The sequence below is a fragment of the Oratosquilla oratoria genome, chromosome 34 (genome assembly GCF_046742065.1).
Source record: "Oratosquilla oratoria isolate Oo_2021 chromosome 34, ASM4674206v1, whole genome shotgun sequence".
Classification (NCBI taxonomy): Eukaryota; Metazoa; Arthropoda; class Malacostraca; order Stomatopoda; family Squillidae; genus Oratosquilla; species Oratosquilla oratoria.
In genome coordinates this window covers 34,658,518-34,671,632 of record NC_134810.1, presented here as the reverse complement: position 1 = coordinate 34,671,632, position 13,115 = coordinate 34,658,518, and the positions used below count along the sequence as shown (strand labels likewise).

At 40.3% G+C, this 13,115-nt stretch overlaps 1 protein-coding gene across 1 annotated transcript; it reads right to left on the bottom strand.

The window, feature by feature from the left end:
* Nucleotides 1–608: 608 nt before the first annotated feature.
* On the bottom strand, nucleotides 609–12,372 carry LOC143018381 (uncharacterized). The gene is made up of 4 exons (XM_076173740.1): nucleotides 12,230–12,372; nucleotides 9,954–10,091; nucleotides 3,704–4,079; nucleotides 609–1,019 (listed from the first exon to the last, which is right to left on the bottom strand). Exons 1-4 carry the CDS (start codon nucleotides 12,370–12,372, stop codon nucleotides 609–611), a joined length of 1,068 nt encoding a protein of 355 aa, XP_076029855.1.
* Nucleotides 12,373–13,115: the final 743 nt, after the last annotated feature.

Sequence of the window (13,115 nt, the reverse complement as noted above, 5' to 3'; positions counted from 1 at the left end):
AAAGCATAACAAGAAGAGATTCTTAGTTCATCTATGTGGGTTCCTGTCATGTTTGGGAAGGCGTCAAGGACGTTGACGGACTTAAAAATCTGCTTTGCATTTTTTTATCTTTTTTTTTCGTTCCCAAGTGTGTAAAATAATGTACGTCTTGATTAAAAAAAATCTTGACTAAGTATATTCTCGGATAATCTGAGCATTCATTTTCGGAGAACAGGAAAGATTCCAGTTCAAAAATACTTGTTATTCTCTCGTCCCTCTTTAAACCTTTCCCATAAGACAGGTAGATAAACTAGTAGAACCTGAGGTTAAGTTGGTATGCATGGAACAAAATGCGAAGTCTCCTATCCCTTGTCACCAAGCTTATTATTATTATCTTTTTTTCAGACGGTAATCTATTAAATCTTTATCATCTTTCTCTTTGCCGACGTCTTCTCTTGGGCCAAATGCCATGTCCCCGACATTCCATTTCTCTCCCGTAATCAGACAATATTTTTACTCTCTACCTTTCACAACGAAACGGGGAGTGTGGAGGGTATAGGATAAAACCAGATGCCTTTGCTTACATCCCTCTGGGCTTTTCATCTACAACACATTTTGCTACGATTCCATCAATAAGAACCTCTGTCACCCTCCCCTCCCGTGTCTCCAACTTCTCTTCCTTTTCTGACAAAGTCTACACTAATATCGTCCTCTTCACATTTTGCACTGCCACCAGCATCGTTTGCATCTAGCACCCCCATCTGGACATCAGCATCCACACCATGAACACCATCATCATCATCATCATGTCCGACACCACCACCGTTACTTGAACAATTTTTGTCTGTATTGCCGTTGCTGGGCGCGTCCGTCGACATCTGGCCGGGGCTGCTTGGGAAGAGTTGGTAGGGCTTGTCCTCGCCTCTCATCTCACATACGACATTGGTCAGGGCCATGATGTAGTTCTTCGCTAACGTCAGTGTCTCGATCTTGCTCAGTTTGCGTTCTCTCTGCACGTGTGGGATCACTTCACGGAGTGCCTGGCCGGGAAGAAACAGTATTGTGATCAGTTGTGATAAAGTCTCCAATAACTAACTCAGACTGCCAGAGAGGCGGGAGCCTAATACAGATAAATATGCTTTAGAATGTGTACGTTTACATGTATGTGCGCATAGGCACGCACAAAGATAAATTAATGGGGTGATGGTTCTGATGCACGTACGGCTGAAAGAACTTCTTGGAACCATTCAAAGCGCGATGAAATTCTATACCAGCTTATAATTTTTTGCGCACCTTTCTTGGTAAATCCAAAGATATAGTTTATAAACATTAATGCCTTATACGTTAAATAGATAACTAATTGAGGCCAAATTGAATTAAAGGTTTTAAGCATCATAAAGATTTTAAGCATCACCTTAAGGAAATCTAATCTTAAACGAGAGCAAATAGACCCACCATAAGTTCAAGCAAGTCTATCCCAAAGCCACAGCCAACGTAAACCATTCATGTATCACATGAGAACGCTATACACAAACCTGAAGATAAAACGATTCACCAGTCCAACATCAAAGAAGAATTAGACACAATTGTGGGATAGAGCATGCATAATTCAGACTTTAGTTGAAACCACAGGAGCGAGACAAAGAGGTAGAGATACTACAAAATCCTTAAAAAGAAGAAGAAAAGATTTAGTGTTAAATTATGAATATGGGACACATCGAAGCACCAAATGGCACATCGGAGTGTTTGTCGACTCTCATACAGCAAAAGGACATAGATCAATCATTGGACAAAGTGAAATGCAAAATTTAAAAGAAGATAGAGAAATAGTTGAAGATGTATATTCGATTTATAATGAAAAGAAAATTAAGTTACAGATTGGATATAAAAAAAAAAAAAACACGAAGAATGACTACGCGGTTGAGAAGTGGAAACAGAAATGGATAAGATAGGACTCCTTGAAAACTAAACCAATTACTAAGAGGAAAAAATCTCCTTACGATAGACCACACAGTAAAGGTAGAGGGGAAAGCTAACTAATCAAGAAAATCTTACCAAATGGGAAGCTTTAGATAAACACACACAGCATGGATGAACAAAATTTAGAATATCTAGGTCTTGTCCAATAAATAAAGTAATCAAAAATCTTACATCTGTTAATAAATGTAAAGATTCTTTATTTTGAAGAGACATATCAGTTGAAAGAACTGTCATGAATGGAAAAAAATAGAAGAAAAAGATTTCACTCGTTTCACTGAAATAACAGAGGATGATATTTTAAAGTGATAAAAAAGATATTACATGCAAAAGATAGGTGTCATCTTCAATACTCAATCCTAGATATTCCTAGAAATAAGATTCAGGAAAAGAAATTTTAATTTTATTATTCTCGTTTCGTAATTCTACCCTATTCATAATTGCCTACGGCTTACCTTGTCATGTATAAATAGACCTCAGGATATAAAGGAGAGATTAGAGATGTTCTTTCCTTTACTAATGATAGTTCTTAACCTAAACAACAATAAAATGCACACTATGGTCAAGGGAGAAGGCCAAGCAGCGAGAAGCCATGTGAGTAGCTTCCGGCCTCCAGACCTAAGCAGCAGAGCGACATTTCCTGATTCTTGTTTCTATTGCTGGCCCTGCCAACAATAACCGCTTCATTATATGTTGCCTCCATAGGGCCCCGTCATTCCTTGATCTATTTATAACCACTCCTCCTTCGCTCCTGTCTCTTGCACTCTCTCCTCCTTGCTAGACAGGCATTCCTCATACACATGTCCTCCCACCCTTCTCACCCCGGCCATTCGACTCATTCTTGGTTTTCTCTGAAGTTCCCTCCATTGAATTTTGCTTTCTATACTCTTTTCGTTTGTCTTGCTTCACTTATTCTTTCCATATGCTCAAATCTTCTCAGTATTATTTAATCAGACCTATTTGGCAGCTCTCTAACTCCATCCTGTTTCGTACATCCATATCTCCTATTCTATTCAACCATGTTACTCCAACATGCTTCTCAAACACTTCATCTCGAACAATTTTAGGTTCCTTCCGTCTACTTCCAAATCCACGTCTCCGTTCCATACAATGCCATGGGCACAATCATTCCTTCATGTAGTCTCGTCTATCCGTTTATAACCAGATATCTATTTCTCATGACATTTGTGAGTCCCCCAGATATTTACTTGCTTCCCGCATTTTACAATTTACCTCCTACCCCACTCCTTCATTCCCTGCGACTTGTGACCTCAAATATTTACAACTAACTGGTACTTTCCTGGTGGTGAACAGGGAAATTCCAGATAGATGCACGGTATACCGTCATAACTACATTTGGCACCCTAGAGATGCAGAGTATAAAGCTCCACCGAATATAATGAATAATGTGGTTCCAAAGGTTTATCTCACCTGAAATGAGTTGGCAAGGTGAGATTATTGCCAAAATCTCCTAAAGAATCATTCAATGTAGAAATAATAATAAAAATAATAATAACAATAATGTAGTTTCTGTTGAATTTTTGTCACCTAAAGGTCCAACCGCACTGCTATAGGAAGTATCACACCGAATGGTAGTAAGCACTCTCCAAGCAGTTATAAGTCTTGAACACTATACAACGAGAGCAAGTGAGAGAAAGTGAGGAAGCAAGGGATAAACATTGAGAGAGAGAGAGAGAGTGGTGGGGTGGGGGGCGAGAGAAGGAATAAAAAAAAAAACTTGCCTTACCTGGAAAGCATCATTAAGTGAATGCATCCTCATTCTCTCCCTCTCATTGCTCTCCAGTCTCCGAAGGTTGCGTTCTCTCGCCGACACCGCCGGCTTCTTCCGTCGCACGTGAGGGTGCGCTCTCCTGAGGTCGCCTTTGCACGAACTGAAGTCGTCGCTTACGGAGGAAGAGTCTGTGACGTCGCCGCTGCATCCTCCTCCAGTCACTTCGAGGAGCTGAGGTGATGAAGCCGGGGGCGGTGTCTGGATCGGGCTGTTGCGGTTGTTGTGGTAGTCGTGATGATGATGGTGATGGTGGTGGTGGTGGTGAAGACGGTGGTGGTCGTGGTTTTGGTTTTTTCGTGGTATGAGTCCGCTGTTTAGGTTCCTTCTGTAACTAGAGACCAAGATTTGATTATGTATAATGGTTGGGGACGAATGCAAAGGGAAGGTTGTAAGTAAGGCTTTGGAACCCGCGGTGCGCTGTACGGAACAGGCGTTTAAAATCTAAGGGAGGCGGAAAGAAAAAAATGCTTTTAAGATGAGTTGTTTTAGAAATATGATAAGTATGTCAAGAATGAATGCTGAGGAATGTGGAGGTGAGGCAGAGAATGAATGTGGGAAGAAAGCTTTCGGATTGGTCAGAGAATGTTGTGAAGGTTTGGGTGTATGAAAGAATGTGCGAGGAAAGATTAGCACTGTGGAGAGGAAAAGTGGGTGGAATGAGCTCAAGAGAAAGGCCCAGAACAGGGGTCATAACAAAATTATCAAAGCTGGCAAAAAAACTGAGAGAATGACGATCGTGGTCCACTTAACGATTTTGTTCAATACAGTACAGTTAAACTAAGTATAAGTGCACTTGTTCTTATTTACACGCTGGGGACATTATTCATGGAATTTCTCGTCTTGCAGCCGCACTTGTATATCTGAGATTGTATAGGGCTTTATGGGAGAGGCTAGTTTTGACACATTCGGCTTTGGATGAGACCCATTCTTGAGAACACGTTACTTGATTCTTCAAGTTCATCACCTGTCCAGTTCTTGAGCGATCAGCGCAGAGTTCTATCTTGTGAACACCAGACGTTACTTGCATGATACTTCGTAGTTTCCACTTAATGTTCGGAACAATTTATGTACACATACACACACACACACACACACACACACACACACACACACACACACACACACACACACACACACACACATATATATATATATATATATATATATATATATATATATATATGTGTGTGTGTGTGAAGACATCCTGACAGGTTGTAAGAGGAGTAGTGGGAAACACACAAGTAGAACAGGAGTTTATTCCTTGACTAGTTTCGCACAGTGATGCTTCTTTCAGAAAGAAGAAGCATCACTGTGCGAAACTAGTCAAGGAATAAACTCCTGTTCTACTTGTGTGTTTCCCTCTACTCCTCTTACATATATATATATATATATATATATATATATATATCTATATATATATTATGGAAGACAGGTGGCAAATGAAACGATAAGACTAGAGTATGGAGTTTTTATTGAGACTAGACGTTTCGACCTCCTAGGTCTTCTTCAGTGGCAAATGAAACGTGAAGGCTAGAGTATAGAGTTTTATTCAGACCAGACGTTTCTACTTTCTAGTTTTTGTTCTAGGAGGTCGAAACGTTTGGTCTGAATGAAACTCCATACTCTAGATTTAATGTATCATTTACCACCTCTCTTCCATAATTTCTCAATATATGTATATATATATGTATATATATATATATGTATATATATATGTATATATATATATATATATATATATATATGTATATATATATATATATATATATGTATTTGTGTATGTGTGTGTGTTTGTGTATGTGCGTATATATATATATATATATATATATATATATATATATATATATATATATATATATATATATATATATATATATATCCCCCCGACCCTGCCATCATATCACATTAGTGTGGCCCAGGTGGACCCTTGTGTTATTAACCCTCCGACTTTGTAAGTCATTAGTATCAGGTCTCATCATAATTGGTTCTCCTCTGCCCTTGGGTTCTTACCTCCTTTTGTTTGGACACCCAAGGGGAATAGTACAAAGGGTCACAGTACGTCATAAGAGGCCTCCCATGCCCGGTGCTCTCTCGGTTTCATTAGTATGGACCACAGGGATAGGGAGAAAGGAATCCCATAGGCTTCCCTCTATGGAGATGAACTACTCGGCTTGGGTCATACGTCCTTATGTGGTGGTCCTGGTAAACCGATTCCATCTCTTCCCGCCTTGATTCTCGCCCATAAGGCGAAGGAAAGAAGGGAAGGTGTAGGAAAAGAGACAGGAGAAAGAGATTCGTACTCTCTTAGCGGAGCTGCTAACCGTGCTGTACATTATATGTGGAGTGAGGTGCTGGTTCTGCCATTATAGGTTGGATCCACACGTATCACCTGCTTTCTGGTTTGACTCGTACGAATAGACTGAGAGGCAAATTCTGTTCTGATGCTGGTCTCTGGCTTAAACATAGAGCGTTAGTAAGGGACCTCATACCTAACCCTTCTCCACGTGATTTCCACCCATAAACTTGGCTTACGATGGGAATAGAAGCTCATTCTGCCTTCACCTTCTAGGCTGATTCTAGGCCATTACTCTAGGTTTTATTGGTACAAAAGATCCTCTATGGTATCACTCTTCTATTCTCTGCGTGATGTCTCTCTTAGTTGTATGATCGTTGTGGGCTGAACGACTGAAGGAGGGTGAGTAAGGCTCTTTGTGGGTCTTTGTTCTTAAGCTGAGCCCCGACTTAGTAGTCGGGCATCAGTGACGTGCAAATACAAGTCTTTGACTTCTGTGTTTTGTGTTACCGTTTCCTCTCATCTCGGACTTTATCTGCGACAGATCTGGAGCTGCTTTTGAGGCAGCCAGTGCTCACCATCCATATCCACATCCGAATGTGCCCCACAGGATTCTTTCGCGTCTCCGGATCCTGTTCGCAAATAACAGTGGCAACACGCTTTTATGCAAACAACAAAACCGTTCTAAATATTCCCTCAATGCGCTATAGCCTTCGAGCCGAGTTTTAGCCTTCACTGTTCCACGGGGTTCTTACCTTCGCTTCTATTCCTAAACGAAATTCTTAACTATATTTTTCATGTATGTTTATGCAGATGACACCTTTTGACATATCTGAATGCCATTCCTTTATATTCTCAACTTGAATTCTAAACTCCACTTAGGATAACTGCAAAACGTTTTATCTCGTATCTCTGAGCAATATAACTGACTGGGAGCGAAAAAAAATCGTCTTACAGTATATCAATCCCTCTTGACATAACCTTTCAGTGTCACTATATCAGCTTACATGGGATTAAGGTGTTCCTTGGCGCTTTCAGCAAATCTCTTCTTACAGAGGTTTTAGCCTCTACTTGTCGTTCACAGCTCTGCACTTGTCTTTCTCCCTTATTTTTATCAACGTCACAATTAATTCTGATAAATAATATCTATGCAAATATCCTTAACCAAACTCAACCTATATATGTATGTTCTCTTTCCCCTACTAAGAAAACATGACATACACTTTATCTTGACATGTTTCTATTGCAATTTTACCTCTTCAAAATGGTCGCATTAAGAATTTTTCAACCCCGATACTTCATCTTAAATTAGTACATTTCCTTCTATTTTTGAAAGCGACTAAATACCGGTCTTTTATGTATTGTTTCTAATGATTGTTCTTTGTTATATGTAGCATGAAAGATAGAAGTGACATTGTGATGTTATGTACGGCCGTGAGGTACAAACATTGAATGTACACTGAAAGAGGAGTCTAGACGTCTCTTGTGTTAAGTGCTATCCTGTGGACTTTTGCAGGGAATTATGGCTTATCGCTTTGTACCAAACCAGCGACTATTCCTTGCATAATTCATGAACATCTCCGGTTAGATGGGCACGTGGCACGTTTCCCTAATGCAAACCCCTCTCACAGGGTTATCTCCACATAAGAAAACCCTCGGTAGAAGAGGCAAAGGAGAACCCTACATTTAGTCATTTATTTATCATTATCATATATATATATATATATATATATATATATATATATATATATATATATATATGTATTTGCATCCGACCTAGTTATGGACCAAAAGGTCTCCTGTCGTCATGCTTCACCTTTGTAATCATATTAAGACAACAGGGCAGGACTTGCAGAAATTTATTTAAATTGGACAAATCTAGATTTAAGAAGGAAAAAGGCAAGAACTGGTTTAACAATAGAGTGGTTAACGGATGGAATAGACTTGGTAGTCATGTAGTGAACGCTGAAACTATTGGTTGTTTTAAGAGAAGGTTAAATAACTTTATGGACGGGGATGATAGGTGGTAATGGACATGGAACTGCCTAGTGTACGCCTTATGGTCTCTTGCAGTCTCCTTGACTCTTATGTTCTTAAGACTTATGGGTGGAGTAAGTTAACTAATTCTGTCGAAAACTGGTTGGAATGGGAAGGGTGACTGCATGGAAGCTTACTCAGAGAAATTGCAGGTAAAGCGTCAGCGTGTGGGTGAAGTTACGCGACCCCTGGTGTATGCTCCCCATTGGTGATGATCAGTCCACCTGTTTATTGAACATCCTGGGAAAATTACTGTAGCTTTTCGTGTTCTCATCTTAGGAAAGGCTTTCAGAAGCATCAAGCGAAGATCTTTTAATCCAATCACGTACCGAAACCTTTCTATGTTTTAACGGTTTCTGTAGTGAAATGTATATAATTCGTCATAACAAAACGTCACAAACATCAAGAACAGTATCTACCACATTGTGCATAACTTCTGTCTAATAGGAAACTGACACACATTATGAGGACCTGTATGAATGCTCGAGTCACAGTATATGTTGTTGGTGCAAACCGCCACTAGGCCCGGGTTATGTGAAGTCACAAGAAAAAATCGTGTGAGATCACTGGGCTATTTTCGCTCCAACCTCTGATTAATCGGCGGTACCGTCCATCTCTAGAACTTTTTCCGCCGTCAAATCACTATGGCAAACTATTTTGTTTTCTCAACAAAAATACATAGAATGTCATTTGATAAGCTAGAGGAAAATTAATTTCCTCCAGCATATCAGATTCCTTCCCGAAAGTTGTGGGCTGCAAATCTGCTCTAACGGTCAGAGGAAAAATAGCCTAGTATGATAACCCTTTTACTTGGATTGGTGTGATCATAGTTTAACAACCAAAGACATAGCAGGCGGTCATGTCAGCCGTATTGCGAAAGATTGGACAAGAGAAACTTTCATGTACAAGACAATGATATTAGAATGTATGATCAGACAGTTATATAAACAAGTAGCTTTGATAAGTATGGGACACTGTGTCTATACAAAAGTAGTTTCAGCAGATGTTATAGAGCAATGATTCTCAACTGGTGGTCCACGGACCAATAGGGACCGCAGAAACCTACCAAGGGGTCCGCTGGACGGGGACATCAACAGGTTACAGTTAATCCTGTCATGGCCTAGTATTTTTTTTTATAATATATTATTACATAATGTGTCTTAATCTAGTTTCCCTTGGCTAGTTGCATCTCTCAGAAAATGGTAATGATTTGTATAATCTATCATAATATTTCTATCACTAAATGCTTAGAAAAAGTAACTACGTCCTATCTAATCACGTATCAAGGGATCCCTTGAACATATAAGTCAATGTTAGAAGTCCACAAAGCTTGAAAGATTGAGAAACACTCTTATAGAGTCAGGCACGAATACCAAAGTAGTTGGGAGCTGTAATAGGTGGAATGAAAAGAAAGGGTAAGGGAGCCAGGTAGAACTAATGTATAAACAGACATATCTGAGAAATGAAATAGAAATTATGTCAAATAATGTAAATCAGACAGATGCAATAAGTAGGTTGGCTAAGATAAGACTGCTGAGCCCTAGAGGACTTGGCAGAGATGCAAGGAGAGATGTTGGAGGAGTTGTAGATCATGTAAGCGCCATTAACAAGGATGTTAATACTGTAGGTGCAATGAAAAGATAAATATAGAAAGAAGGCACTAGTACAAACTTGTTTAAGAGAATCTGCTATTGCCGACTTCTTATCTAACGATAGGTTGCAGGCAAAAACAGTGGTAGGTATCCTTTCAGCCATAAATCTGGACCCTTCGGCACAATTTCTTTACTTATATAGGCATTACTCTAATAACAAGCAATTCTAGGTGGGTATATCAACAACGAGGATTATTTCGGACAATGTCCAAGTGATACTCACATCAGGTCCCCCTCGTCCTCGTTCTCCTCCCTCCAGGCGTAGAGGGTGTCCAGGGGCGAGGGCGTGACCACCTCCATCTCACCCGTGCCCTCCGTCGTACCCAGATCCTCAACGTTGATCCCCGGAACAGACCGCATCCTGCATCAGAGACCGTGGTTAGTCTGCGCATGTTATACAGAGTGTGCCTGTGTGATTTTACATTCTCTCTCTCTCTCTCTCTCTCTCTCTCTCTCTCTCTCTCTCTCTCTCTCTCTCTCTCTATTTATCTGTGTGTGTGTGTGTGTGTGTGTGTGTTTATTTAAGCTCGTTTACCAAATTGAGTTTTATAGGATTATCCCTGGCATTTTGTCTCTCTTATTCATTTAGGTTTTAGTTCAATAAGTCAACCATGTGCACGCCGGTAGTGATTTATTCTTTCATGTCGTACATGTATACAAGGAGCAAAGGTGGTGCAATCGCTGATCCCTGTAGAACTCCACTGGCGCCCTCTCTCCTTAATGTTCTTTCCTGTCATTCTCTGACTCGATCTATCTATCTAGCTATCTACTCCCAACTCTGTGAATGTTAACATTGCTGTATCCACCTCAGTTAGAGTTGCAGGATTGAAGTTGAGTTTTTGCACTACCTGTTTCTCCTTTTTCCTTTAATCAAAGTGTCATTCCTTTACAATGGATGCCAAGTGACTAGTGACACAATTAAACCCTCTCTAAATAAAAGGTCACTGTAGTTCTGAAGAAAATAGCTTTGCAATAGCCAGAAAAAAGAGTAACCTCTTGACGGTAGAAGTCAGTCAAGAGAGCCTCATTCCCTTTCTCTTTACCGAAGGGGAAAAAAATATCCTGACAGTGGCCAAATTGAAAGGACAGGTATACTGACAATCCGAACATAAGGCAAAGGTCGGGGCCTTCGGTTGCAAATAGGCGCTTTCAGGAACTCTCTCTCTCTCTCTCTCTCTCTCTCTCTCTCTCTCTCTCTCTCTCTCTCTCTCTCTCTCTCTCTCTCTCTCTCTCTCTCTCTCTCTCTCTCTCTCTCTCTCTCTCTCTCTCTCTCTCTCTCTCTCTCTCTCTCTCTCTCTCTCTCTCTCTCTCTCCCTTTCTCTCTCTCTCTCTCTCTCTCTCGTTAATACTCCTGAAGTCATTATGATGTGAAATATAATTTCCGCTTTATCAGTCGGTAAGATAACCATAAAACCTTATGTGGGAGTGCTATCACACTTTCAGTATCAGGTATTTTCTTGCCACATCCCGTTGCATATCTTTTTCCTCATGCATCTTGCAAATTGCCCTTTACCGACGCCTCGCCAGTTTGTTCCCTTTGTGCTTTTTGCAAATTGCCATCGTTTGAACCTCCTCTGTGGCACCTCAGACCAAACTTGTAAGAATCCATGAAAATTCCACTTGGTGAAGATGATCTTAGTATTGTTGTTTGATGTTGATCTGAGTGTTGAATTGCGGTGTCGATGGATGAGATAGTCAAATGGAAGAAATAGAAAGTAGACGTTTGTTCTTTCCACTAAGAAACCAAAGACTAAATTATTATCTTCTAGAAACATTATAAAACGTATTACCTAGTTAAATTTTTTTTTATATGTTTTCAAGTTTTCTTGCGAAAGATTATGTGTCGGGCGGAAGTGGCCGAGTATCGAGAAAGTCCATCTTGATAACTGAGTCGATCCCTTGTTATTCATTAGCATAACAGACACTCTTTACAACTCCGTGTTAAGGTGGCGGCACACTAGGAATATCTCGCTAGCATGCTACTTGCTTTTGCTACTTAGTTTGAGTGAAACGACTTCGGTTACGATCTTTAGTTTTTCAAGTTTCCAAATGTCAGATTACTCCTGCGTCATATTTTGAGAAGCTGAAAGACGAACTAAGAGAAGTTATACCTATACGAATGTTAGACACATTATTGAAATGTTCTTACGGAAGTCTAGAATATTGTAACCGAAGTCGTTTCTACTCAAAACGAAGTAGCAAAAGCAAGTAGCATGCTAGCCTAGTGTGCCGCCACCTTTAGTGAAGGTTCAGGTAGTGCAGTGAGAAAAAAAGAGCCCCCCTGTTTACAAGAGCAAGGTCAACCCTCCGCTTATAGTGGTCGGGGCACTCACTTTTGCAACTGAAGCAAAGAACCAAGTTGGTGTCCTTCATAAGAATTCTGTCGTGGCTCGTTCCTGAGCGCTGAGAACGTCGAGGGAGAGAAAGGGTTTCATTGTTCTTCAATTCATGGGTAATGTTGAGGGATGACTTTCCTTTGAATAAATGGAGTAGAGTTACTTGTTTGGGTTTTTGGACATTGGTGAAGGTGCCGCCGATGTAGCGTGTGTAGATGGAAGATTACATGGTGGGGGTAATTCCTGAAGAATTTTATTTGATTGATCCAATGCAAGAGCAAAGCGGGTGGCGAGTGGAGAACACATCGTTACACCATCTACCCGGACACCCATCTTGCTGTCTAGATCAAAGAATGGAGCATTTCTCATATAAGTTTCAATGAGTTCTCTGTAGATACCTTTCAGGATAGTTAAAGGTTCTGCTCTCGAAGTGATAGATTTGCCGGTAAATCAAGTTGATGGTGTCATTGACTGGGATATTGGTGAATAGAGATCCAGCATTCAGAGAAGCAAGGGCTCCTAGGCGGCTGGAGGTTTGAAGGATGTCGAAAATTCCCTCGTGGATTTAAGGTTGAAGGTCGACGGGGCCATAGGCGCGATGGTGGAGTTTATACATTTGGTGAAATTGTATTTCATGGCCGGTGTATGTGTGTGTGTGTGTGTGTGTGTGCATATATGATATTCTATTATAGACAAACGAGGTTGAAGGACGAGGATTAATCTTTACTGATTTTATTGTCAGTATCCTCTATACAGCACACATATTTCTTGTCATGTTCATGAGATTACTTAATAGGTATTCAGTGGTTGCTAACGTTTCGAAACTCCCTGGTTCCATCGTCAAAGCGACGTGATGTGTATCTGGTGGGTAATTTATATTGTCCATTGGGATCACAAAGTATTTTTGAGGTATGAACATTGCTGATTGGCTACCTTGGGCCAATGGGAGAGCTTAGGGTGAAATTAAATCTTATTCTTATTGATTAGAACTCTCACAGCGAGACTTCTTCAATCTCTCGTCGTCAGTCGCCTTACAAGTGGCATGGCTT

Coding starts and splice junctions, on each gene's coding strand:
- LOC143018381 (XM_076173740.1), bottom strand. CDS start 12,372: ATGTGTTCTCCACTCGCCACCCGCTTTGCTCTTGCATTGGATCAATCA. Junction 10,092..12,229: donor ATGTCCAAAAACCCAAACAA/GTAACTCTACTC, acceptor TCTCTGATGCAG/GATGCGGTCTGTTCCGGGGA. Junction 1,020..3,703: donor CACTTAATGATGCTTTCCAG/GTAAGGCAAGTT, acceptor CTTCCCGGCCAG/GCACTCCGTGAAGTGATCCC.